The following is a 27,146-nucleotide window of genomic DNA, read 5'->3' on the forward strand; positions in this document are numbered from 1 at the left end:
TGTCAACCTAGCCCAATCTTAGTTACATGAGAAACTGGAATTAGGCCATTTTTGCATCGAAATATCGACACTACTGAATTAGTTTATGTTCTGAACTTTAATATAGGGAAATTGAGGGATAGGCGCTGACGGTCTCAAATATTACTATATTAACCTCGTCTGCATCTACGTATAACAAGTTACGTATTTAAAATCGCAGATTTGATAAATTTTTGGATACTTGAGTGGTCCAAATAAGATTGCTTGTCCCTGAGTGTAAAAAGTTGTGCAGATCTTAAATATTTGATGCTCTCTTTAAAATTTACCCTTATTTAACACAATCGATTGCTTCTACCCTCCTGGTATATGTGTATCGATCAAACTAAACAGTGTAAATGTAAATCTAGAGCGTAGAGTATAAAAATATATTATGTCATATTTGAAGTGAAAAATTTTAATAACTAAAATGGAAATCGAAAATTACGATTTATTCAATGAAGATTATTCGAATTTCCGCTCCTCGTTTCCTAACGAGAATAATAAACTGAATAGTGCACAAATATCAATGATAACTGAAAATCAAAGCACGGAAAATTATTTGAAAGAATTTGATTGTTTTTATACGGAAATTATGTCAAAAGTAAAAGGCATAAGAAATACTCCGGCTTTAAATCAACTCCCGTTTCCGGAAGACATAGATATAGACGAAGATAAATGGTGTAGGAACGCAAAATACACTCCCGAGGTAAAAGAGCAACTAGAGTTTATCAAAAAAATGGATAGTGAAATTGATTCAGTTATAAATCAATATAAAATTGAGAAAGAACAAAGATTACAGACACAATATGAAATGTATAACGAAATAACCAAAAATGGGATGCCACCCGAAAAAGAAGCAGATTTATTTGTAAATCTATGCCGTTTTGAATTCACAGAATCAAATAACGAACAAAATGAAAAAAATCCAGATAAAAACAAGAAGAAAAAGAGAGATTATAACGTAAAAGATAAAAATAATTCGTTCATAATAAGAAATGTTAATCTGGCATTTAGTAATTGTTCATTAACAGACGAAGAAAAGTGTGAGTTGGAAAAATTGATCCAATTAGACGACGAAGATGATATTCAACAATGCAGCAATCCTTTCAATATATTCTCTAATAAAGATGAAGATATTATGAAGTTGAAAGATATCGATGAAGAATTGAAAAAAGTTCAGTTAGATAAGCAAAATACAGAAAAAAATAAAAAAGATCATCAAAGTGAAAATCTAGTAGAAGAATTTGAAAGATTAAACGATTTTAGATTGGAGCAACGATTGAAGGTATTAGAATCAAAACTGAAAGCTCTACGTGAAATCGAAGACAATGATGAACGCAATAAAAAAATTGATGTACAAATAGGTGAAGATGAAACTACTATTTCCGAAAATGATATTGAAACAGATACAGAAAATTCAAAAAATGATGTTCAACGAAACGCAGATGATGATGGTCAAAACATAGAGTGATATTAATTTTTTGAAATTGTTAATACTAAACCTTTTCAGCAGTTTTGAGATTTTATTTAAAAAACCGGCATCAAAAAAACCACCAGCACTTGTGTACAGAACGAACTACTTTTATTCAATTAATCTCATAACAATAAATGAGAAGAGTTGAAATAAAAAACATTTCTAAATAAACAAATGGCTTCGTGTGAGCTTAGGCACAAACCTCCTTTTCTATAGTTCTTACGCTCCTCGCTGTTTTAGTTGTACTACAAGCGCAGAATGGCATGTAAGGTAGTCCAGCTACTTTGCAAATACAATATTTTGTTACCCATTTTTTGCAATTACGGTACCAATTTACTTATTGGTTGATATAGAACATTAATTTTTTGAGGTACAAGAATATTCTCATGTAATTTAAACCCAAAATTTTGTTGTTAGAAAAGATATGGAACGAACAAAATAAAAAAAAAACTTGACACTAATAACGTGTATTCCCTCCTCTTGCATTGATGACTGCTTGAAGTCGGCGCGGCACACTTTGAGTTGACTTGCGGATCACATTCTGGTCGATATTATCCCATTTCTGCAACTGCAATGTTCTCAGCTCCTGGACAGTTCTTGGTGCTGGTGTGTGTCTGCGGATCAGTCGTTTCAACTCGCCCCAGATATGTTCTATGGGATTCATGTCTGGTCAGTCAAACCGCCTAATTTGTACCTCATCCAGATACTCCTTGACAATTCTGGCGACTCATCTGAGAACAATACCCAAATCCAGTCATCATGATTTCAACGAACGTGATCTTTGTATGTAAATGTATGATGTAAATCTTGCAGTTCCATGCTGGCGTTGTAACGAGGGACCTGTAACCATTCTTCTGCATGACAGTCCAGCAGCATGAAGTCTTCTTCTAATGGTCAATTCACTAACGTTGACATTTCTCCCTTCTTCCAACTGATTCCGTAGTGAAACCGCAATAGCTGTCCTATTCCGCAAACTTGTGGACACCAAAAAACGGTCATCTCGTTGACTGACCTTGGTCTTCTAGTGATCAGGCCAGTCTCCAGAAAGCACTGGTACAACCTTTGCACACCACAAAGACTAGCACCAACAATTCTTGCAGTTTCAAGTCGTACTCTAATACATCGAATGACAGCTGTCAAGTCTCGGAGAAAATTTTCTTCAACGCCTACTAATACTTATCAATAATGACGTTAAAATTATTCGCAATTTCTGAAGTGACCTCAATTTTTTGCTCGCCAGTGTATTAACTTGCTCATAAGTTACATAAAATGCTCTCAATATATTTAGTCTTATAGAACTTGACGTTAGAAAAAGCTCCATTATTGTTTTGTTCTCGGCGAATCTCATCAAACGTGATTGGTGTCGTCATCGATTTTTTTGAGTACGTGGGCCAGATATTGCTCCCCATTAATACAAGATATTTCAATCTCGACGTCCGGTACATCTGTGGTGCAACCAAAGATAGAAAATTGTTACCGCGGGAAAATCTTTTCTGGAAAATTTGTAATGCGCGCGGTATTTTAAATTCAGAAGGAAAAATTGTTTAAAATATTGAAGTAATTGTATTTTGAATGTTTCAAGATGCTAGTTTTTTTTATTAAATTAATGGAATCGGTTAAGAAAATGTAGTAATAATTTGTGTAAGATGTTATTAAAAAACGTAAAAGCAACTAACAAGTGTTGTTTAATTGATATTTGGTGAAATATTTAAGCTACAGACTGCCAAGGAAAACGGTCGCTTAAGGTGATATCAGACGGTTCACATTTCAGTTCATTCAGATGAATGTTCTCTTTTTTTCATTCTACGCTTACAAGACACACACAAAATGACAAAAAAATGAACTTTATTCATTTCCTCGAATATGTCGTCAAACGAACTCGAGTGAACGTTCTCTTCGTGTTCATACGTTTCATTTTTTGTTCATTCGGAGTGCGAGTGATTGATACCGAATGCCGAAATCCAACATCACTGGATTGGTTCACTAATAAATTCATTTATCACTTTTGATTCAATTAATGCCTAGACGTTTCATTTTAAACGAAAGATGCCGAATGAAAGGCAGAAATTAAAAACAAGTTAACCGTCTGATATCACCTTTAGATTGTAAGCTTCGTAGAATCACGTGCGGCAGCGCGCCGCGGTGCCCGCATAGGACGGCAACCGGCCTTGCTCCGAAAATCGGTTGTAGTTTATTAACCAATTGTCCTGGAATTTCAAGTGAGGGCTTGAAAGTTGTCTTTTACGATATTTTTTTTTCGAAAATGTTCTTCTTTGCACGAATGGCCTATAAGCAAATAAAAGTGTAATTTTCCTATTAAAATTTTGTCTTTCCAGAGCTATAAAACTTTTCCAAATACTCGAAAATGTTCGTATGAGGGATCGTTTTGAAGGAAAAACCTTTTTTTTTTAAATGGATCCTCAAAAGTCTCAATTGAATTTGCCCAGGCCGAAATACGACCGATTGAAAAAGAAATCAGCGCATTTTTCATTTTTTTACACTACTTTACCTATAACTTTGGTTCTAATAAATATTTTCTCAAAATTTAAAAACGGAAATATTCATTAGAAGATTTTCAACTAGAATGTTTCATCAGAAACTCTGTAACTATTGTAGATAATAAATTATGACCGTTTAAACAATTAAATTGTTAATGTTTTGTTAATAACAAAAAACTGACCAGAGTGCCGTACTCGCAACCCCCAAAAATCGATTCTCCGGACCTAAAAACATAGATATCAATCATTTTTTCGTGGCGACCCATAAAGGGCTACGGGAACCCCTGCCAGAGGCCGGACTAAATCGTGGAAGTCTTATCGATAGGCTCTATAATTGCTTTTACTCTTCGACTCCCATGCGACAGATCTGCTACACCCATTTTAACTAGTTAAAACGAAAAGTTTCTCTTCACAATGTTTGAGTCCTACAACGGCAAAAAATCGTAAGTATTGAAACTTAATTATTTAGAATAGGCATAGTACTAAAGATTTTACAATAAAAATGCTAAAAATTCTCTCGAGGTTAGTTTTTAATGTTGTTGTTTGGAATGAGTGTCATATTTGTAACGTCCAGGACTTAACATAAACAAAATGGAGAAAAATGAGAATACCTAACGCTAGTATGAATCCAGACAAAATCTACGATCTGTTTGACGAAATTGGAACCGATTTTGAGGCCGACAGTGATGAGGATGACGATATTTTTGAACCTCCAACAGTTGTTTCTGAAAACTCGGACGAAGAATATGAAGAAAGTAACAATGATGAAAAGCAAAGTCCGTCCAATGTCAGTAAAAAAACCTTTTCATCTGATTTGAAATTGATTAAAATGCAATTTTTTGGCACCCGCCAAAAAATATCACGATTTTTACGAAGTTAGAGCAGAACTGACATCTAGATATCATTTACAGCAAACTGGCAGAGAGATAAAACCAAAAATTAGGTGATAGGAGTAGGTGATAAGATGCGTACCTTGGGAACACCTCAAACCTTGTGAGGTGTGTCCATCGATAGCGACCTGGATAGATCGGTCATTGAGAAAGCCTCCAGTCCAAAACGCACACCAAACAGTTACTCGTTATAGATGCATTTGTTTTTCGAAAATCACATGTGGATTTTCGGAACTCCAAAAGCTGGAATTTTGGGGATTAACAAAGCCATCAAGGCTTAGGATGATTTTGCTCGAAAAATCTCACACTCTGCTTCGATATTGACATTTGAACGACCTCAAACGGATCCTTTTTTTTTATTTTGGTAGGTCGCATCTACCACTGGGGTAATTAACGATTAGAATCGATAAATTCTTTGGTAATTAAATAACCGTGGGAAAGGTCAGTTAATCTGGCATATTTGTAACCTAGTTAATTTAAATTGGAGTGTAACTTCCGCCGAATGACTGCGATCAGGGTTTCACTTCCGGTTTCGATGTTTTTCATTCGTTTTGCCACACTTTTGCTTCAAGTAGTGATTTGATATTCCATCGAATTCTATTTCCCGGAAGTATTCCATTCACAGTTGACGGAATTGAAGTAGACCGTCATCATCTGTCAATTCGTTTTTTCGAGTTGTCAACATTTTACTATATAAATGGCGACATATTTAAATCTTGCGTTAATTTTGAGACACCCTTTAGTTCAAATGGAAGTGATATCGAGACACAATTGGTAAATAAAGGAATTATTGAAATTTTTGAAGAAAAATAGAGCAGGCTGAATGGCATGTTACAGTTTAACACTTAATAATTAATCTTGTTTAAGAAGTTTCTGTTTCAATAGTAATATTTCCAAATTCTTCAGTTCTATTTCCTTTTTATAAATTTCTTCTTTAAAATTTATTTCTGATTCCAACTTTTTCATTTCTAATTTATGTAGTTCCTCTTTTCTCTCCTCTTCGGAGCTTAAAAATTTCATTTGAAGTGATTTAAAGCATTCACCTTCACAATGAACTTTTTTAATTTTATTTGGTGTTTCTTCTTTCTTGTCATCTTCAAAGAAGGTTCGTTTAGATGTTGATGGTTCGGATACAAGTAAAAAATTGTTAGTATCATCCATGGACGACCTACAACCATAGTTTAATTTGAAAAATATTTTATTGGGAACCTTGAAAAATTCATGAATAAAGAATATATATTCACGTACACATTCGAAAGATAGTTCTCATTAAATTCATCTTTTATATGTATTTCATCTGTAGTCAAGTTATATTTATCATCATTTTTCATAACATTATCTTCGTTTATTTTACCCTAAAAATTTGATAATATTAACATAACACATTTAAAACTGAACTTTGCATATTAACTCAATAGCAACAGATACTGGACACTCAAATTTTTAATTAGGCAGTACTGGTACAGTTACTTTTGCCTAAATTATAAAGACGAGCTTCAATCAATAATTCCTTGGTTTCAGATTTCTTGGTGAAAAAAGTATAAATCACTACAGGTTCTTACATCTCACAGGGGCCATAGGGCTGACTATGACTAAACTACAATCACCGAAGTAATAATTCACAGTTAAAGAATAATGAAAAAAACGGACTGTACTTGCAAGTCTTAACTAGTTGAAAAATATGAAAGAGAAATTTGTTAAAGTTGAATTTAATGGATTAGGGGTGGGCAAAACTTTTGACCTGTAGTGTATATCTAAAAATTATATAAGTGGACCAATCACTGAACCCTGTGGTACACCAGATACTATCTCCGCAGTCTCAGATGATTCCATTCCTTTTTCCCTTCAAGTAAAGCCCCAAAAAAAATTCAAGATATTTCACCAAATCCTAGATATTGCATTTTTGCATAAAGATCATGATTTAACTCATCAAATCCCTTGAAGTAATCTAAGGAGACGGATATGACGACCTTTAAAATTTATAGTTTTGTTTTTTTTTGTTTTATAAGAGTAACTCAATAAACAGAAACATTTTTACATTAATGATTCTATTTCTTTTAGTTTTCTGATTCATATTTGAAAAAGTTGGGTGATAATTTCACCCAAATACACTCTAGAATCAAAGGTAATACTTACATCTTCCTGCAGTTTCTTGAAATCTAATCCTAAGCTTTCAAACTCTCCAGGACACAATTTAATAAAAAAATAATCTAATTTTGTAGGTTTTGGTAATTTGTTATTGACATAATATCGTTCTATATGCATCTTTGCTTGATTTTTCATATGGAAGTAAGTTCTAGCTAGTTTATCGGGATTGCGATCAAAATTATTTTCTGCAAATAATTCCACCATTTTAGCCCAACCATTACGTAGGAAAAATTTTATTTTTTCTAGTTCCTTGTATTTTAAATTCAGACCAAGTTTTTCTACATACTTTATTAATAGATATTTCTCTTTTTCACACAAAGGCACCTGTTGACTTGTATTTTGAAATTGCTACAAAAAAATTCAATTGCATTTATGTACACATGATTTTGTCAGTAATTACCTTTGTAGGTTTGTCTGTTTCTTGTATACCTGTGAATATAAATTTATTAGTTGGCAAATAATCATTTTTCGACCCTAGATAAATTTAATACCTTTTTGTTTTTTATCGCTTTGAATCGTTTGATCCAAGTTTTGTGTATTATGTTGAGCCATATGATTATTTAATTCACTAATAAAATTAAAAGATTGTTTACATATTGAGCACCAATGTTGTCTCCTCATTAAATGCATTTTCATATGAACTTTAAGTAAAACATTAGATGTAGTGCAATGTCCGCAAATTCCACATTTAAATGGCTTTTCGGTATTGTTCGAACAATCTTCATTAAATTTTTGATGGTACAATTCTTGTATATCGAAATTTTCTGTTTCTAATGTTTCCATATTTAACACGATTTAATAAAAATGAAATAATACTTTATTCACATAAACACAAATCTATTTGACCAAAACATTTACAAGCAAATAAAATATAAAAATGACATCAACAAACATCCAAAAAACACTACAAATTTGTGTCGTTTTCTTCTTCTTTTTTAAACTGTTTCAGAAATGCGGGTGGTCTAAAATATTTGAAATAAACAATGATGCTGCACAAATTCAAAGACAATTTCTTTTTCTTCGGTATTAATTTCACAATTTCCACACTAGTTAAAAGTAAATTATTACCAGTTCTATAAACGCAAACGGTCATTTATAATTTTTTAAAGGGATATGACATAACGTTTAGTTCATATATTGTTCCTATATAATAATTAAAAAAAATATAATATCTAGCATAGAAAAAATATTCGCTTAATTAGTTTTTGATAGAGCCCCTATATTTGATTTCCTAGTGGATTATTACAATAATAAAATACAGGGTGTTTCATATAAGAAATCAGAGAAAATAATTAATTTCAGTTTCCATAAATTTTCCCCACTTCCATCATCGCAAACATCAAGAGACCTTTTTCCAGGAGAAAGTTTGTATAACAAATATCTACAACATACTGCCGGTCTTCAAATAGAGAACATTTTATCTTTACAAAAAGATATAAAAGACGCGAATTGAATAATAAACAACTTGTCCAGGTCCGCATTACAAAATTCAATTTTTATAATCAGTGAATCATTTAAAAGTATAGATAAACAACAACATTACACAAAAAATTAATCCATTGGAATCCCTAAATAAAACCGGTTACTAAATTGAATAATAAATGGAATAAAACTTTAAAAAGGCAGTATACAGTTTCCTTTGAGTCTCTGAAGATGATAACTTGGTTATCAAACGTGTCAGATAGTGTCATTGTGAGTGTTGGTGTGGTGGTACTGTAAACAGCGTATTGAGCTGTCAGACGTCAATTTTCATCATAGCGAAATTGGGACGGAAACCGACTATACTGAAAAATATCTACGAGAAAGTGAAACTGATATTTTATGTAGATAGATTTGAGAGAAGCTCATAAAGACGTCAGAAATGGCTTCTCGCGGACAAGATGAAACTAATACTTTCGATAGGAGTTGCATATTCCTTGGACTAAATTTTCATTCTGGATTACAACAGAACCAAACGACGTTTTTCAACGCTAAATCGTATCAAAACGTCTCTTGGAAATATAATGAACGAAGATCTTTCCATGCTATCTGTGGAATACAAATTTATATTTGAAAGACAATTTTAGTGAAAAAGTGATTGCAATATTTGCGAACTGAAAAGAATGTGAGATAGACCTAATTTTGGAAAAATAGATGGTATCGCAGCAAAGATTCTTTTCTGAATCCTGAAGAATACATAATTGGACAAAATCTGAACATGGTTAGGTTAGCGAAAGTGTTAAATATGTTCAAATTGACAATTGTTCCAACAACCCATCATTTAATTACAGGAACGGATAAAATCAACGGAAATCCAGATACTAACGTGGGTAAAGCCGTCAAATGTTAAAGCAGGGACAATCTACGAAAAATACAGACATAAGAACATAAATATAAACTACACATAAATGAAGAAAACTAAATATATGGAGAGGAAGAAGAAGGAATTGGAATTACTTCAACCAATAAAAAGTGACGACAGAACAAAACAGGGAGTTTATATTTGTTAATGTCCAGGAGTTTGAATACCTGGCAGTAGCTGTGATTAACGAAGGAGGTGAAATTGACGATAAAACTAAAATATATTTCAAGTGTCGCCAAGTTATGCGTTTAGAAGATAGTTATACAATCGACGGTGCTTTATCACAGTGAGTGTTAGATTATGAACAAAAAAGAAGTAAGCGAAATGAACATATGGAAGAGAAAGGTATTAAGGAGCATTTTTGGAGGAGCGCAGAAGCAAAATAGGTGGAGAAGAAGAAAGAACGCAGTGGGATATATGGACAGAGCAAAAAGACTACGTTTGATAGGGTATATATCCGGACTGGGTGAAAAGATAGTTGTTAAGGGAAGAAGAGGCAAAAAGGAAAAGATGACGACCACCTATTGAATACAATATGATTATTACCTACACTATCGGTCAAATTTTTTCCCACCCCATAGTAATAAACAACAAATAATAGATATTCATATTTATACTTTAAAGAACATATGAGGATGATTTCAAAAGTACCTAGCCTGACCTAGAGATGGCGGTAGTTGCTTGAAAATTACCGATGTATTGGAAAGTACACAATCTATTCAGCATATGTTTCAAGTTTGGAGACGCCAATTGGTCATAGGTCATTCAATAAATTCTATTTTGGGTGAGACTGCTTCTTCGTTATCAACAGTAAAATATTGGGTAGCAGAGCTTAAGAGGTACTGGAACAAAAACAGCGTCGTGAAGATGTTTCTATCGAGTGTTTGGCAATGTTTTACGGGAATAAAGCTTAGGTTGTAATGAAACATGGGTCCATCACTTCACACCCGAAATAACGGACTGAAAATGGAGAATCAACTCCAAAGAAGGCCAAGACCGTTCCATCTGCAGGCAAGTTCATCGCGTTGGTTTTTTGGGATGCACTTGGTATAATTTCCATTCACTATATTGGAAAAACTATCAACGTCGAGTATTATGCAAACTTTTTGTAATGAATTAAAATTTGAACTTCTACTCCATGCACACAAGTCCCATAACAACTCAATCAGATTGAGATCGGCGACTATAATGACCAAATTATTACTTTCAGAACATTCTTCCTTTCCAATTCTTTCAAATACCTACAGCTTCGAGGAAAGCTTGGAATTGTTGTCATGATGGAAGATAAATTTTCTACCAATACAATACCAATACCATACAACATCCGTTCTTCCCTTGTCCTGCTTACAAATAATCTGTTTTCTTATGTTTTTTTAGACCAGGAAACCAAAACTCTTTCCCGCTCTTCGTGCGTCCAATTTTTATGTTCTTTAGCCCACTACAATCTCTTGATTTCATTTTGATGTCTTGAAAGAGGTTTCTTCGATGCCACCCTTCCAAAAAGGAAAGCTTCTCTCAATCTCTTTTTCACTGAAGAATCACTCAAAGGCAGATCTTCAGTTTCATTAATCTTATCTGTTATCTCTGGCCCGTGAGTCATTGATCACGTTTACTGGTCAAAACAACAGGCTTATCTTCAACTGAACGGTTTCTAACGACAAAGCTCCTGGTGGATACATGTTTTTGCATGTTGTAGTCCACGGTACGTCGAGGTATTTTTAATTTTCGGCAGTAATGGTACTGCTACTTTAACCTAGTCTATGCAAGGTTTCAATTTATGCACGAGTTTCAACCGTTAGTTCCTTGGTTTTAAAACTTACAAGTTTGAATTTGCGAGAACAAAATAATTTGTATACAAACTTCACAAAGAGATCAATAATTACGATAATGCAATTTGTACAAGATAAAATCCAATCGGGATAAACTGAGACACAGAGTACTGATAACAGCATATTTTTTGTAGTTTCTCGAGGATTAAGATGCAAATAAAATCATTCATGAAATATATTGATTCACACCATCGAACAAGTTTTTAGTGAAATTGATTACTGATAAAACTTGACTGATATTGAATGAATATCATGGTTTATTTGTTATATAGAACAATATAAAAACCAAACGAAACCTAAATTGAATTTCCTCGATCTACGTTCTCGAATTCATGTGAATTTTTTTATGGATTATGATTGAATTAGATTGTCTGTCTGCTGTATAATCGTCGTATGATTAATAAAAATCTTTACGCTCAATTTTACGAATTAAATCGCTTATATTTACGGACAGGATGGATAATACAGTAGGAGTAAATATAAATATATATTTTTATTTGTATGTGGGCAGGATAATATCCGTGGAGTCGTTCTAAAAAAATTTATTTGTGATGCGGAGAAAAGTATATAATTAATGGTAATTGGAAATTTAATACGGTTGTCGAATTTCCTTTCAGCACCATCTCAATATTTGTTTCTAATAGTTTAGGTGGTAGAGGTGTCTCAGAAATGGTTTTCATATACAAAAATTCCTACATTTCAATTTAAACATGTCGTAACTTGTTAAGACTAGTCTCTAATTCTGTGAAAACACGTAGTATGTTGTCATAATAAATTGTCTTAACACGTTGAGCCCCAACTAAAATTGATAAACATTTTCCTGGATCCAAAAATTTTATTTTGTTTTTGCATTCAATATAAACGGTGTAGATCCAAGGAAAAATAAGAAAAAACAATAATTTTAAATAAAAAGTACGAAAAAATGATATTTTTTGTGTGGGAAGTTTATCGTTAAAGCTTTCCGCAGGGTTCAGAGCGAGAGATTATGATGCTTTGTACAAAGCATGCTGATGAGACAGTAAGCATTGACACAGGATCAGGAGTGGTAGTAAAACTTCGAACCGTGGTCAACTATAACAAAAACAAACCTTCTGTAGATTGCTATTGAGCTGTTATTTGATACAATAATGGTAAATAGCCACATTATTTTTAAAAGAATGACAAAAAATAATATAGCAATTACTGATTTTCAAATCAGTGTAGCAAAGACGTTACTGACGAAAGAAACTATGAATGTTGGTGATCAAGACACGCCAAAACCCAAAAAACTCATCGCTTAGTGAAAAAACAAGGTCTAAGTCAAAATGTGCGAAGATATGGTGTAGGCTACGGTGAAAAAGTAATCAATTACTGCAGTGTTTGTTTCGGAAAACATAAAACAATTTTTTTTATATTATTTTTGTATTGTAATTGTATTGTAAAACGTTTTTCGTTATGTTAAAACAAAATTAGGTGAAGGTAATGTAAAAGTAACACAAATTTAACCAAATATTATTTGAATTACGTCGAAGAGAACAAAAAAAAAATAAGAAAACTAGAACGAAATCAATTGAATCATATATGGTAATGTTCCAAGGACCCAACCAAACTGTAAAACACATTTAAATACGGTTCCTTTAACTGTGGAGGAGGTTTGGAATAAAATATGTCGTTCTGGGTTGTGGGGCAAGTTCAGTTGCGGGCCTATGGACCGCACCATGACTCAACGTGAGATTTGACTCTTGAAGATCGTCCACCTGTTTGGGATATTGAGGTTATAAGAAAAGCAGTAAAAAATTAAATAATTTCTTCGTCATTCCAAGTTTTGCTAGACCCAGGTACAGATGTTTCCTCAATATTAAGTTATATTCTTGCAGAAAGTCCATAAATAATAGCTTCATATTCAGTTAAATTTGATAACCTGTCGAAATTTTTCATTCAAACCCCCCTTAAAACTCCCCTACTATTTTATATGATACCACCTAGCACTTAATGGGTCCTAAATAAAATGTATATCCAAAAATTTCAGAACAAACAGACTTATTAGAAAAGTTGACAGCCCTGCAGCATTAATAAGCATAATAATTAAAGTTTGTAGTTTCTCTACTTCAAAACGAACCCAATGTTGTGATAGTATACTGGTGGACAGGTGAAATATAAATAGCTAAGAACTTGCCTCACTTTAAGTCGGGACTCGACGAAAAGAAATATTTCTGGAACCACTAGAGAATAATGCCTGACCTAAAGATGACGGTTGTTTCTTAAAAAACATCACCGTTGTTTAGTATTTGTTTGGCAGCCATCAATAGCGAAGACCAGCATTTCAGTAGCCGTCCAGATGAGATGATGATTCCAGAAATGTTGAAGAAAATCCACTGCATGATCGTCGACTGAAAGTACGTGAGCTAGCAGACATAATAGGCATTTCAAAAAGTGCGGTACATCGTGTATTATCTGGAAATTTGGACATGAGAAAGCTGTGCGCAAGGTGGATGTCGCGCTTGCTCACAATGGAACAAAAACAACCTCGTGAAGATGTTTCCATCGAGTGCTTGGCAATGTTTCACAAAAATAAAGTCGAACGATCAAAACAATGGACTGAAAAGGGAGAATCAGATCCAAAGAAGGCAAAGACCATTCCATTTGCAGGCAAGGACATGTTGTCGGTTTATTGGGACGTGCGTGGGATAATTTCCATTGACTACTTTGAAAAAAGGAAAAGAAATAAAGCCAAAACGGCCGCATTTGGTTCAGAAAAAAGTGAGGTTTCATGAAAACAATGCACCTGCACACACATCCGATATTGCAATGGCCAAAGTTAATGAATTAAAGTTTGAATTGCTACCTTATGCTCCCTATTCGCCAGATTCACCCCTCTCGGATAAGTTTCTGTTCACAGACTTGAAAAATAGGTCGGTGGTCGAAGATTTTCCAACAATTAAAGGGTGATGTCTGCAGTTAATGGTTATTTTAAGAAGCTTGACGATTCTTATTAAAAAAAGGGAATTGGCAAGTGTGAAGTAGTTTTAATCGACCATAACTAAGTTCAGACATATCCGCTTCAGTTCACGACATCATATTTGGTATCTGTGCTGATTGGTTAATTGGTTTCAGGTTTTTTCGGTATTATCAACAATTTATAGCTAATTTCCGCGATACGGTACTTCTTAAAGTATAGTATTCACGCGCTAATTTTCTTACGGGAACCCTAACTCTGACTTTTGCTCTTCTAAGTAGTCTTCCTAGGGTAAAATTCTTGGTTTTTCATTTTTTGGGTTCAGACATGGTTAGGTTCCTTCTTCACATTCGGATATAGCACGTTAAATGCTTCTGTGTGAAATGTTTTGATTTTGAACCAACCAAATTATAAGAGTTTTTTCTTATATCCAACTTTCAAGATATTTGAATGTAACTGAATCAGTAAATCAGTAAAATTGTTTAAAATACAATTGAAAATAAAATTTGAATGTTCCCCATCATTTCCGTGTATGAAAAAAATTTTATTCAAGGTCAAAGGTAAAGAAACATGAGTTTTTCGCAATTTTCAGCAAAACGGTGAGTTTTATTATAAAGATACCTTCGATAAAAATTGTAGATCATAAAATTATCTACAAAAAACGTATCAATACTTACTAATAGTTTCACCAATATATTTTCAGCAGTAACCTTTTCTTACAACATTGAAATGAGCCGAAATTATTTAAGTATTTGTAAAAATGTAAAAAATTTCTGTTGACTGTCATAAGTTCATCAAATAAATTATCAATTGGCGAAGATGTTGCTCGTGCAATCATTATAGCTATTAAATACGACAGTAAATCTGAAACATTATAACTTTTACAACTTTTTAAATCGTTATATCTTAGAAACGGTGACTCGTAGGAAAAAAAGTATTGATACATTTTTTGTAGATAATTTTATGGTCTACAATTTTTGTCTGAGGTATTTTCATGATAAAACTTACCGTTTTACTGATAATCGCGAAAAACTAATTATTTGACCTTTGACCTTGAATAAAATTTTTCCATACACGGAAATGATGGGGACCATTCAAATTTTATTTTCAATCGTATTTTAAACAACGTTACTGATTTTCAGCTTGAAGGGAATTTATGTAGCTTCACTCTTATTTTTTGATCTAATTTGACCGGACTATAAGCTCCTAAATTTTGTGCCAAAACTATTCAATATTCAAAACTTATGTTTTTTCTAGCCTTGAGTTAATTTTGACTATTGATATTGATAATTTTCCCGATTTATCTCACAATACGTGAATGAATCATATGACTCTACTAGAATGGCTTTGTACATAGTGCAGTGATTTCCAAAGTGGTCTAGGTGCACCCCCAGGAGTCCACGGGAAACTCTACAACAGGAGTAATAAGGAGTAATAAGTATATTGAAAGTGATTTACAAGGAAAAAACTTCTGGCCTAGTGGATCGTTTATCTGTGCTTAAAAAATTGCAGACTGTTATCAATATCCTCTTGTTCTTGTAAATTGTTTCAGATTCATACCTTTTATAAACTAAAAGTTGCAGGAAACTTCTGAAGCATTTTTTATTTCGAAAATTAGTTATCGAATTTACGTATAACTTCTATCCAAAGTATAATTTTAGGTATTTAATGGAAAAAATTACTGCTTAATCATGTCGAGACGAAATTGAAAAAATAGGTCAAATTTCAGTATATATAAATAAAATATAATTAATTATTTAACACTAGTTTAATTACTTTTCAAAACAGCTTCCGGTGATTCAAACAACTTTTTGTAGTTACATTGTGAAAAAACATCATCTTCACGTAAATTACTTTCAGAGAATCGACCATCGAAATATTGTTCCTAAAAATACCATTGAATGGGTACAGGGTCGAACTCAGTTTTTTTGTACACAGACTAATATTCTTTATTTAAAAAAAAATAACTGAAGCACAATATATTGCTGCACAGCATAAATTTATTTTGTTCGCGTTTCATAAATTTCTGATTTTAAATAGAATAAAAAAATGATCAAAATCGGACCTGTTTTTGTAAATTTATGATAATTTCATGTTTCATGTAACAATTCACCGGATTAGACCCTTAATTTACTCAATTTATATTTTTTTAAATATTTTGAACAAGTCAGTATATGATTTGAAGTATATAAAATTAATCAGATTGTTTTGTGAGAAATTATAGATCCCACATACTTAATTACGTGCTATAATGACCATCCTGGCTAAGATAATAGTATGAATTATAAATAAATAAAATTATTTTATTTTATTTCATATTTTTATTTATATTAAAAATAATACGACCTCGTGAAAAGTGCTTGAAAATCGAGATGAATATAAATGCTATGTTATGAGGATGATCCCAGAAGTATCTGACTTAAAAGAGAAAACACATTTTGGAAAAAACTTAATTTTCTTTTAGCTCCATAAACTTTTTCGATAAGAATCGTCAAGCTCCTCAAAATAGCCATTAACTGCCGAAATCACCATTTAATTGTTGGAAAATCTTCGACAACCGAGTAATTTTTTAAAATCCGGGAACAAAAAATTATAGGGTGCATGAGGTAGCAATTAAAACATTAATTAATTGATTGTGGCCATTGCAATAACGGATGTGTGAGCTGGTGCATTCTTTTTGGCTAAATGCGGCCGTTTTTGCTTAATTTCTTCGCTCAAACGTTGATATTTGTTCACATAATAATCACCGTTGGTAGTTTTTGCTTTTTCCAGATAGACAATGGAAATTTCCAACGCGCATCCCAAAAAAACGACGCCATTACCTTGCCTAACATTTGAAGTTGGTTCTCCCATTTCAGTCCATTATTTAAATATAATGTAATTGTTGATAAAAAATGAAAATTATTTATAATTACATATTTAGCAATCCTTTATAAACTTATTTGGACCTGGACTACCAGTGATTTCAAACGGGATTATAACCGTGCGTAAATCTACTTAAAATGACTGGACTAGGGGTGATGCCTTGGCCAGAGAAGGCCGGAACTTACGGTAAATTGCCGAAAACTGAGTCTGGTAACTACGATAGGACTTATTACGCTGTCGGTACTGAAAGACCGACATTTAACGGCTTTTTGAAGTTCGGAAAAGGTTTGAAGTGGTTCGAAATACATGTGTAAGTGCAGACATAGTGCGATGGAGACTGAGGGAGCTCGTCAGAGCCCCAACTCCTGGAAAGGCATCGAAGAGAAAAGCGATTATTTGCCGATCAGTATTCTCATTGGACTCTGGAGCAATGGGGAACTGTTCTAACCACTCAGAAGAACGATGTAGATAACCAGAGGAACGATGTAATGTACCAATCGTGAATCACGGTCTTTTGAAAAGGGATCAGTTATGTTTGGGGTGGAATTAATTTCCACGCTCGGACTGAACTGATTTTCATAAATAATGTGACTCTGACTGCTCGGAGCTACATCGTGGATGCTATGATCCCGTTTACTCCATTTATTGGTGAGCAATTCATTTTAATGTAGGATAATATTCGTCCACATACCGCCAGAATTGTTACCGAATACTTGGAGCGAGTGGGAATCACAGTTCTGGACTGGTCTGCACGATCTTCCGATATGAATCCCATAGAGCATTTGTGTGATAATTTAGACGACATCATCCTTCTTCTAGCGACATAAATCAGCTTCAAATTACTCTTCGAGAAGAATGGGATGCTACGTCGGTGGAGTACATACAGAATTTCAATTTCTTTGATGCCTGACAGGGTTAACGCCTTTAGCCGTAGCGTTTTTGTAAAAATTTGTTAATGAATCATTTTTTTGTTCATATTTATCAACCTAATAAAGAATTGAGGTAGATAGCTAGCTAGTTATGAATACATAAACTTACCTGATTCCGTCTCTGAAAACATGATGATTTGGTCGACCATCTAAAGTTTATATATATGCCGCTGTTCAAAAAAGGTAGCTAAATTACATTTTTGATTTACTTTTTTTACTTTGTTAGTATTTTCATTCATATTTTAGATCATTAATTTTCTCCGAGTAGATCAGGTAGCTGGAGGTTTTTAAATTAATTGTGAAGGAGGCACTTTATTTCTGAACACCCGCTGTAGCGGCTCATTTGAGCTCGAGAGACAATTTCGGTTGTTGTTATTTTCTTTTTGGAAATCTTATTGTCAAATTGAGATATGGACAAAAATTCATTTGGAAGGTATTCTTGAAAAAAATGTAATTACGTAGGTGTCGAAAAGGCGCCCTTATTTTTTCTCGCCTTTTTATGATAAATCGTTCAAGTTTATTGACTAGTACCTTTTGTTTCAACCGGATTTTTAGCTCAACAGACGATTTGTAGCAAAATTCTAAGGAAATAAAGTAAAACCGTCATATTATACAATCATAATTTAAATAAATATTCTGGGAAATTAGCATGAGAATTTTTCAATGTAAACTACTTTTACTTTTGAGTTAAACCCATATTATAATTGCGTCGACATTGATTTTAACAACTCTAGATACATTAAAAAATTATCCTGAAAACGAAAAGCATGGGAGTTCTACATCTTAACAAGTATTTTTAAGACATACTGGAATCTGGACTCAGAAAAACAAAGAAATTTGATTAATAAACATTTATCTAAAATTACTCCACAATACACAAGCAAGAAGCCTGAGAGAGAAATGATTTATTGTCAAAAAATTGTTACAATTTGTAGACAAAACCTTGTAAAAACTAAAAAAACAAACATAAAAATAACTAAAGAAAACAAATCAAATAAAATTTCAATATACAGAAGAAAACTACAATGAATAACAAAATTAGTCATTTACAAAGTAGAAGAAGAAGATGATATCGATTTGATTTCAATTGGCAAGTGATTGTGCATTTTTTTGCATTGTAAAATATTGAGCCCTTAACTAATTCTGAACGTGGAGGAAGAGTCAGAATTTTTAATCTTTTGAGGAAGTCTATGCAGTGAAAACTATTGTTTAATCCGAGTAAATATCTAACAGCTCTCTATTTTGTAGTTTGACGATTCGCTCAAATTGATTCGCACCCCACGTTCCCCATAAGGGAAGGGAATATCGGGGATGCGACTCAATAAGGGCATAATAAACAGTTAAGGAGGTGGATAAGTTCAGTTCTTTGGAAGCTGATCTCAGTGCAAAGTAGAAGGCTGCAATATGTAACTTCCATTTTAAAGACAACAAGCCCCAAGAATTTTACAGATTTAACGATGTCAATGGTGGTGTTATTTAAATTATATGATAAAACTTTCGTTTTAAGGGTGATTAAGTCACTAGATATGGTCCTATGAAGTGCTCCAAAAAAAACTAGTGTCGTCTGCAAATAAACATATTTCACCACCGATGTCTAGATGGCCTATGTCGTTTATAAACAGAAGAAACAAAATAGGGCCTAGTACTGAGCCTTGGGGCACTTCAAATTCTATTGGCTTGTAAAATGACATCGTTGTATCAATCCTTACAAACTGACTTCTGTTAATAAGACATGACTTAAACCATGCGAGAGGTGTTACCTTGAAATGATAAAAGCCTTTTCTTGAACAATCTTTCTCTGTTAATAGATAACGTGGGAAGGAGTGCAATTGGGCGATAATTCGATTCTTGATTTTTATCTTCTCCTTTATGCAGAGGTCTTAAGGCAATTGGGAAAAGTGTCATTTTGAAATGAAACGTTAATTAAAGTGGTAAGGTGATGTAATGTGCAATTGGGCAAACTCGAAAACATTTTTAATGTTTAAGTCCATCAGTTCCAGATGAGTATTTATTGTGTTGATGTCATTAATTGTACTGCGAAGCTCTAGTAAAACTACGGGCTTAAAGAAGAAACTGTGTAAGTGAGAATTAGCATTAGGAAGATATGAAAGCGAATCATGTGAAGCAGTTATAGAATTTGATAAATTTTTAGCTATATTTACAAAGTAATTATCAAGTTTTCAAGTGAAATAGAGGTTATGATCGATGAAGAAACATTATTTCTTAGAGTTGACGAGTCTCCTATTATAATAAACCATAGAAAAAAGTTTGGACCGTTCAAAAGCCTTGTTTATTAAAGATTAGAAAGCCTTATCATAAGATATATAAGTAAATATTTGCCATTAAAAGTTAGAAATTTTAATTCTAACAATCTCTTCCCGACAAATTTTCCTGAAAATACGATTTTAGGTTTAGTTGGATTCTTCTTTAGAGAATAATTTACGAGAGTAGACAAAGTTCTTGCTATGGTTCGAGATGATCAGGATTACCCTGAACTGAGCCAAAGCACACTAAGGAAACTTTTAAAAGAAATTGGTTTTCGCCTGGAAAAAGCATTCCATCCGAATCTATTTGAATAGAAAGAAAATATATTGTAGCATCGAGATGAAATTACCTTTAAAAGAAATGAAAAACCAAAGAAGAAATATATTTTATTTAGATGAAAGATGGATCAATGAAGAAGACACATCAAAGAATTTTGGTGTATGTAAAGATCAAATAAATAATTGGCTTGTATCAATCAATTAGAAAGTGACGCAGATTGATAATAGTAAACATCAGCAGCTTAAACGGTTTTGTTAAACGTGTTTTTTTGACTTTTGAATCTACTTCGTTTAAGTGACTACCATGTGGACATGAATGCTGATGGTTTAAAAGAATAATCCTTTCTTAGAATTGTATAGAATTAATGAATAATAGAAGTTATCACTCGAGGAAAATTGACCACAAGCAATATTTTCAGAATTGCCTAAATATTACTGATTATTATTACTGATAAAATTATCAAACCACTTATTGTGAATATTGTTTAAAACAGTCAATCCTCTGATTCTGATACTACTCACTTTACTGATGAGTTTTTATATCAAAATTATGCTTTCTGAACGTAATGTTGTTTAAAAATCAAAGTTAAAACTTGCTACAACTGAATAGTAAATTATAAAAAGTAAATAGACGAGTAAAATGTACCTGCCTGTGAGGGAGTTTGGCTTAAACAGGGAACCAGACGTGAACAGAGTCCTTTTTGTACCCCATTCGTCTATTAGAACTTCTGTAATCTTTTATCTGACGCAAATAATCTAGTCTTGACGATTCGGTTATTTCCATCCGTTTATTCAGTTTTTTATGTTTAAAACTTCATGCTTTTATGTTTTTCGGTTCGGTGAATGATCGACAGCAACCCCTTTCATGACTAATCGATAAATGGAAAATTATTATCAAATTGCTGAATATTTTCCTTTTTTAAACATTCGAATATATTTAAAATAACTCGCTGTGTTTGTATATCTAAATCTTTATTAATAAATTCATACCTGTCTTTATTCTCACTATTCTGTGAGTTGAATTAATCTCACTAAGCCACGCCACTGCTTATCGCAGACTGTATAGTAGAAAGAAATTGTGTACATACGCCTTCTGACAGCTTCGGACAATAGAAATGCGTGTATGTTTACGATTCGATATTTTCATTGGTAAACAGTGGACTGACGGTCATAGATAATAATATCTAACGTAGAAAAAATGATTTTTTAAATCGAATATTGCGCTATTTCGAGAACAACAACCAATTTGGAAATACTAGGTATCAAAAACGAATATAAAACATCAAATTTTTTATTATTATACTTATTATTTTCCTTCTAACTAAAATGATAAATGACGCTTAGGCTTAAGTAGATATTAGTAAACAATCCTATTTCAAAAATAGGAATTCTTATTATAGATTTCATCACAGTATATGACACTGTGTAGAGAATTCTAGAAATTACGTAAATCTTGATAATCCATTGGGTGGGTGTAATTGAAGGATCTGTCAAAAGGTATAAAAAGGATATAACGATGAAAAACGGGATATTCTCCAAATCATTTAGATGTGCCCTGAAATTTGAAAAAACTAATAGAATACCGATGAAATATATAAAATCATCCCTACCTTTAAACATTTTAACCACCGATATTGTCTGGTCTATTAATTAGACTTTATAAATTAATATACTTTAGAAATAATCAGGTATTTATCTAAATCTAATATGCTGCTGTCATTTAGGTATTTAAAGTTACCTACATAAAGACGTTAGTATAATACAGGGTGGCCCAGAAAGTTTTGCGAATTTAAAAAAAAATAAAAAAACTAAATATAATCCACATATAATTTGGAATATACACCTGAGAAATTCATATCTTAAAAAGAACATCATCCAGATATGTACCATCGCGTTGCAAACATTCATCGAATCTAAATATCAAATTGGTAAAAACTCCACGTTTCCACATATAAAAATCCGATGGTCTGGACTTCTAGGCGGCTATGCAATGTCACCTCGGCGAGATACCTGGTTTACGACCGTCAAAGAGGCATTAGATGTATGACGTTTCGCGCCATCTTGTTGAAACCATGTCGTACGATTATAGGCTTCAAATTTTTACAGTTTCGGAAAGAAAATATCCCTTAACATGGCCATGCAAATGGTTACTTTCGCGAACGCAGAGGCTTTTGATGTTTTGCAGGTGGGTTCTCTGCAGACTTTCTATTGACATGCCCAATTAAGTGAAACTCTGAAAGCGTTTCAACATTATTTCAACAAAAGCTCTTCTTAAAATCGAATCATTTGGCTGTAATTTCTGCACAAGTTCAATTTTTCTGTGTGTGATTTCAGAGTTTTCGACAAAATGCGACGCAAAGATGCTCTGGATACCACAAGTTCGGCTGAACTGAAGCTCTAACTTGTTGAATTGTCCCGTAGACTTCTGATTGAGAGTCGAAACCAAAATCCTCGAACTTTCCGGCCTACGATCGAATCACATTTTTCCTCGGACACTGATTTATGTCATGTAATCCAAACTCACGTCGAAACAAACGCCGAATCGCCATTTTTGTAATAATGTTTAATGTACGTTGCGCTCTGGTGAAGTTTCTGGCCCACCCTGTATTTGGGCGCGTATTAAATTTAATCATGATTCATTTGTCCGAGACTCAAAGAAATACATTTTAATTATGATTGGTTGTAGTAATAAAACAAAAATTCAAGAGATTTGTGAAATTTTCAATAGTAAACACGTTTCGCAGTCTACAGTTAACAAAATTGAAAAAAAGTTTGTTGAAACTTGAAATATTAAAAAAACAGTTAGAAATGTTCGATTTACTGATGAAAAAAAGTTAGATGTACTTCTAGAGATTGAGGAAAATCTGCAAAAGACAACTCGAGAGCTTTCCATTACGAGAGTTTTACATAAAGAGACAGATTCGTTGGTTAAAGTTTGGTAGGATAAGGAGGGGGTTTGTTGGAGGAGGCCCTGATATAAGAATAGCTCCTCTGCAGGGCTGGGGTTGTGTTTGCCTAATTATTTTTGAAGGGAGATTTTGGCCAAAAGAAACGAAAGCTTGTAAGCAGAAACGGCTCTTCTAGGTTTGGATTTTTTTATTTTTGACGAGTTTTATTTATTTTTTTTGTTTTTAGAAAATTTTGCGTCTGCATTATTCCTTATCGTCTGACATTTGGCTGGAGAACCGGTTCCTGGTATTCCAGGCATTCCAGGCATTCCTGGAGTTGTACCTTAGAGGGAGGTACTCGGTTGGACGAAAAGTGGGGATGGCATTCATTATTGTGGTTGCCAGTATTTCGATTAGGAATTTGGTGTCTGTAGAGAGGTCGTATGGGGAGTTTTGCATAAAGAAAAATTCCCTTACAAAGTTGACTTGGTTCAGGAGTTAATTGAAGATGATCCTGAGAGAAGGGAAGAATTCTGTAAATTGATGAATGAACGTAGATTTTTCTAATGAAGCGACGTTAACGGTTAAGAAACAGATCTGTAGATATTGGAGCAGAGAAAATCCTCACCAAGTGAACGTTTGGGCTGTTATCACTAACAATAAAATTGTTGGTCCTTTCTTTGAGATTACAGTTCATGGTGATGGTTTATCTAGATTTTTTGATTAACTGCTTATTGCCTACATTACAAAAACTTTATCCTGATGTTAATCATCCAAATGACGAAGCTCCACCGCATTTTGCATGTACAGTTAGAAATTATTTAAGCGACGTTTTTCCCAATAGGTGGATTGGAACGATTGAATGGCCAGTTAGATTCCCATAGTACATAATAAGACAAAAATTGAATTTATTCCATAAATATGGATCACATTGTATAATAGATTATTATTACATATCATCTTTTGATTGTAAATTCGTTACTAGAAAAACACATATAGACTTTGTGCAATGTTTTGTAAAAAAAATGCTTCTACAAATGGTAGATGTAGATCCTGATTTAACAAATAGATTGCCGATAATTATTTTTATAGATAAACGACTACGACGATTATTTTGTGTCAATATCTGTGGAATTATATCTAATTCATTGGATTATGATGTCTAAGCGACTTATCCAGATAACCTGGATTATTTTTTACATTTATTATTATTATTATATTTATATGGATTATAATTTATCCATGAACATAATAGAATTCGAAATATTAGCAAGGTACATCATTCTTTGAATAGACTGTGCTTTGCGGACAGTTACCTTCGATTTCTCTCAACGGTTTCGTGGGTTATAACTTTGGCTTTAAACGGAGCTCCATCTTCAGGGTTTCTAGGTGCCTAGAAAAAAAAACCACACTAAGATCTTTCCAATGATTTCGAGGTATGACTGAACTATTAAGAATATTAGGTATGTCTAAGTATTTAGGAAAGTTCTTGCTCAACATATCGAAAATAATAGCTTCACTTAGAAATTTGACCAGAAGGGATGTTGATTGGCAATGGATTAAAATGCATGATACATTAACCAAAGCCCCAATTTTGTCATTTTTTGATTCAACAAAACCTATAGAAATAGACACTGACGCTTCCAAGGATGGTCTAGGTGCTTGTCTTTTTCAAGAAGGTCACCCAATAGCATTTGCATTCAGGAGCTTAACTCCCTGTGAGCAAAAGTATGCGCAGATAGAGCAAGAGATGCTGGCGATTGTTTTTGCCACTCAAAACTTTCATTTTATTTATGGGTTTGATGTGAAAATCAACTCTGATCATAAACCATTGGAGGCGATCATGAAAAAAGATCTTTTATTTCTTTCCGCTTACAATGCTTAGTAAATCATAAAATAATTGTGAAATACAAACCAGGGCTCCGTTAAAAAATTAAGCCATTTCTGAAGAGCCGAAGGAACAATTCGGGCAGAGAATCGTGAAAGATGAGATTCTGAAACAAGTTATCAACTTTTATAGAAAAGGCTGGCCAAATAATAAACATCGAATGCCTGCTTATCTGAGGCATTACTTTAAAATCAAAGACAACCTCAGCTATGTTGATAAATTGCTGTTTTTTGGTGAGAAAATTGTTGTCCCATCTGGCATAGAGGATGCCATAAACTACCACTACAAAAACAGATTTTTTTAACTGTAATAATCTAACGGTTTGATTTGAAACTTATAACGAAATACGGTTTGACGTTTTTAATGATGAACGTACTCAAAACGTGTTGCCATACGAGTTTTATTTGAGTTACTTGAAAAATACATCTTGGTCAAAAAATGAAATCAAATCGCGATTATTTTCTATGACTTTCTACTTAATTTCTTGAAGGTCGTTCAAAATCGGCTGTTGTGCCAGAAAATTTCGATGTTGTACTATTGCAAAATTGTCGTGTGTCATACCGTAACATTGAGGCATACTTGGGAATTACTTCCATTTTCTGTAATCAACTGTGAAATATTAAAAATAAACTTTGAAAAATTCAAAATTTAAACCATTACAAAAATGGTATCTTGTCATTGTTTGAAAAGCAGACCAAATGTGAACATTAAACTACTAAACCACCCTCCTCTTTTGTACTCTTGGGAGTTGTGTACCCTGGGAGGAGAATTTGTCATGTCATCGGCGCAAACCTAACCTAACCTAACCTAACCTAACCTAACGTAACCTAACGTACCCTAACGTAACCTAACGTAACCTAACGTAACCTAACGTAACTTAACGTAACCTAACGTAACCTAACGTAACTTAACGTAACCTAACGTAACCTAACGTAACCTAACGTAACCTAACGTAACCTAACGTAACCTAACGTAACCTAACGTAACCTAACGTAACTTAACGTAACCTAACGTAACCTAACGTAACCTAACGTAACCTAACGTAACCTAACGTAACCTAACGTAACCTAACGTAACCTAACGTAACCTAACGTAACCTAACGTAACCTAACGTAACCTAACGTAACCTAACGTAACCTAACGTAACCTAACGTAACCTAACGTAACCTAACGTAACCAAACGTAACCAAACGTAACCAAACGTACTGAACTTTAATCACACTACTCAATAACCCCGTAGATAATGAATGAATTATGAGACTCACCCTATAAAATACTCGAGATAGTCCTACTTGAATAATCATTAAACATGTTTTCAGTACCAATATACCGATCCAAAAGGCATAACATTCTAATAGTTCTTTCTTAATTGGTAAAAAAATATTTTGCGCGTGCATTCTGTTGAAACTTTCCAACTGTAATCGAAACAAGTTCAAATGTTCAAGTATATTAATTCGATATTTGTTGTGATGATGAAAACTACTGCGTTAAATTAACAGTGACCCTGAAAAAAAACTAGTTTCATATATTGTATACATATAGTCCAGTCATATTTGGAGTTTCAACTCTGTCCCCACTGAGAGATAATTAGGTAAAAACTCGTATAAACAATTTTTTTGTTATTATAAACGAGCTTTTGTAGTTAATATACCTGTTGCTAAAAAAATTCTAATTATTCTATATATCTAGTAAAATTGAACGTATTACACTTCGAATTGCTTCCTCATCCACCGTATAATCTAAATCAGGCCCCCAGTGATTACTGACTATTTAAAAAATGCTCGCTGGTAAGAAATTCTGCTCAAATGAAGAAGCAATTGTTGAAACTGAAGCCTATTTTGAAGCAAAAGATAAATCCTTCCACAAAACGGCACCGACAAGCTAGAGAAGCGTTGAAATG

At 33.2% G+C, this 27,146-nt stretch overlaps 3 protein-coding genes across 5 annotated transcripts; 1 reads left to right on the top strand and 2 right to left on the bottom strand.

Moving 5' to 3' along the window:
- Positions 1-445: 445 nt before the first annotated feature.
- Positions 446-1,489, top strand: LOC130893029 (uncharacterized). Its single transcript, XM_057798794.1, has one exon. The coding sequence runs from the start codon at positions 446-448 to the stop codon at positions 1,487-1,489; it is 1,044 nt and encodes a 347-aa protein (XP_057654777.1).
- A 1,670-nt stretch (positions 1,490-3,159) lies between these two features.
- LOC130893127 (PR domain zinc finger protein 4-like) lies at positions 3,160-9,939 on the bottom strand. Of its 3 annotated transcripts, none has more exons than XR_009059152.1 (6): positions 7,520-9,939; positions 7,429-7,457; positions 7,017-7,376; positions 6,129-6,235; positions 4,963-6,048; positions 3,160-3,778 (listed from the first exon to the last, which is right to left on the bottom strand). XR_009059152.1 is itself a non-coding variant. In XM_057798940.1 (5 exons), the coding sequence occupies exons 1-5, from the start codon at positions 7,809-7,811 to the stop codon at positions 5,733-5,735; spliced, it is 1,104 nt and encodes a 367-aa protein (XP_057654923.1). In that variant the 5' UTR covers positions 7,812-9,939; the 3' UTR covers positions 3,160-5,732. The 3 variants fall into 3 exon arrangements, 1 of the variants encoding a protein (XP_057654923.1); XR_009059151.1 differs by having other exon boundaries at positions 3,160-4,415; XM_057798940.1 differs by having other exon boundaries at positions 3,160-6,048.
- An 11,806-nt stretch (positions 9,940-21,745) lies between these two features.
- Positions 21,746-26,744, bottom strand: LOC130893128 (microsomal glutathione S-transferase 1-like). Its single transcript, XM_057798942.1, has 3 exons — positions 26,512-26,744; positions 24,675-24,751; positions 21,746-22,025 (listed from the first exon to the last, which is right to left on the bottom strand). Exons 1-3 carry the CDS (start codon positions 26,641-26,643, stop codon positions 21,788-21,790), a joined length of 447 nt encoding a protein of 148 aa, XP_057654925.1. The 5' UTR covers positions 26,644-26,744; the 3' UTR covers positions 21,746-21,787.
- Between the last annotated feature and the right edge of the window lie 402 nt (positions 26,745-27,146).

The sequence above is a fragment of the Diorhabda carinulata genome, chromosome 4 (assembly GCF_026250575.1).
Source record: "Diorhabda carinulata isolate Delta chromosome 4, icDioCari1.1, whole genome shotgun sequence".
NCBI classification, from domain to species: domain Eukaryota; kingdom Metazoa; phylum Arthropoda; class Insecta; order Coleoptera; family Chrysomelidae; genus Diorhabda; species Diorhabda carinulata.

Coding starts and splice junctions, on each gene's coding strand:
- LOC130893128 (XM_057798942.1), bottom strand. CDS start 26,643: ATGCACGCGCAAAATATTTTTTTACCAATTAAGAAAGAACTATTAGAA. Junction 24,752..26,511: donor TATCTCGAGTATTTTATAGG/GTGAGTCTCATA, acceptor TTTTTTTTCTAG/GCACCTAGAAACCCTGAAGA. Junction 22,026..24,674: donor ACCGTTGAGAGAAATCGAAG/GTAACTGTCCGC, acceptor TTCAAATTTCAG/GGCACATCTAAATGATTTGG.
- LOC130893029 (XM_057798794.1), top strand. CDS start 446: ATGGAAATCGAAAATTACGATTTATTCAATGAAGATTATTCGAATTTC.
- LOC130893127 (XM_057798940.1), bottom strand. CDS start 7,811: ATGGAAACATTAGAAACAGAAAATTTCGATATACAAGAATTGTACCAT. Junction 7,458..7,519: donor AAGCGATAAAAAACAAAAAG/GTATTAAATTTA, acceptor TTATATTCACAG/GTATACAAGAAACAGACAAA. Junction 6,236..7,016: donor TCAAGAAACTGCAGGAAGAT/GTAAGTATTACC, acceptor TCAAATTTTTAG/GGTAAAATAAACGAAGATAA.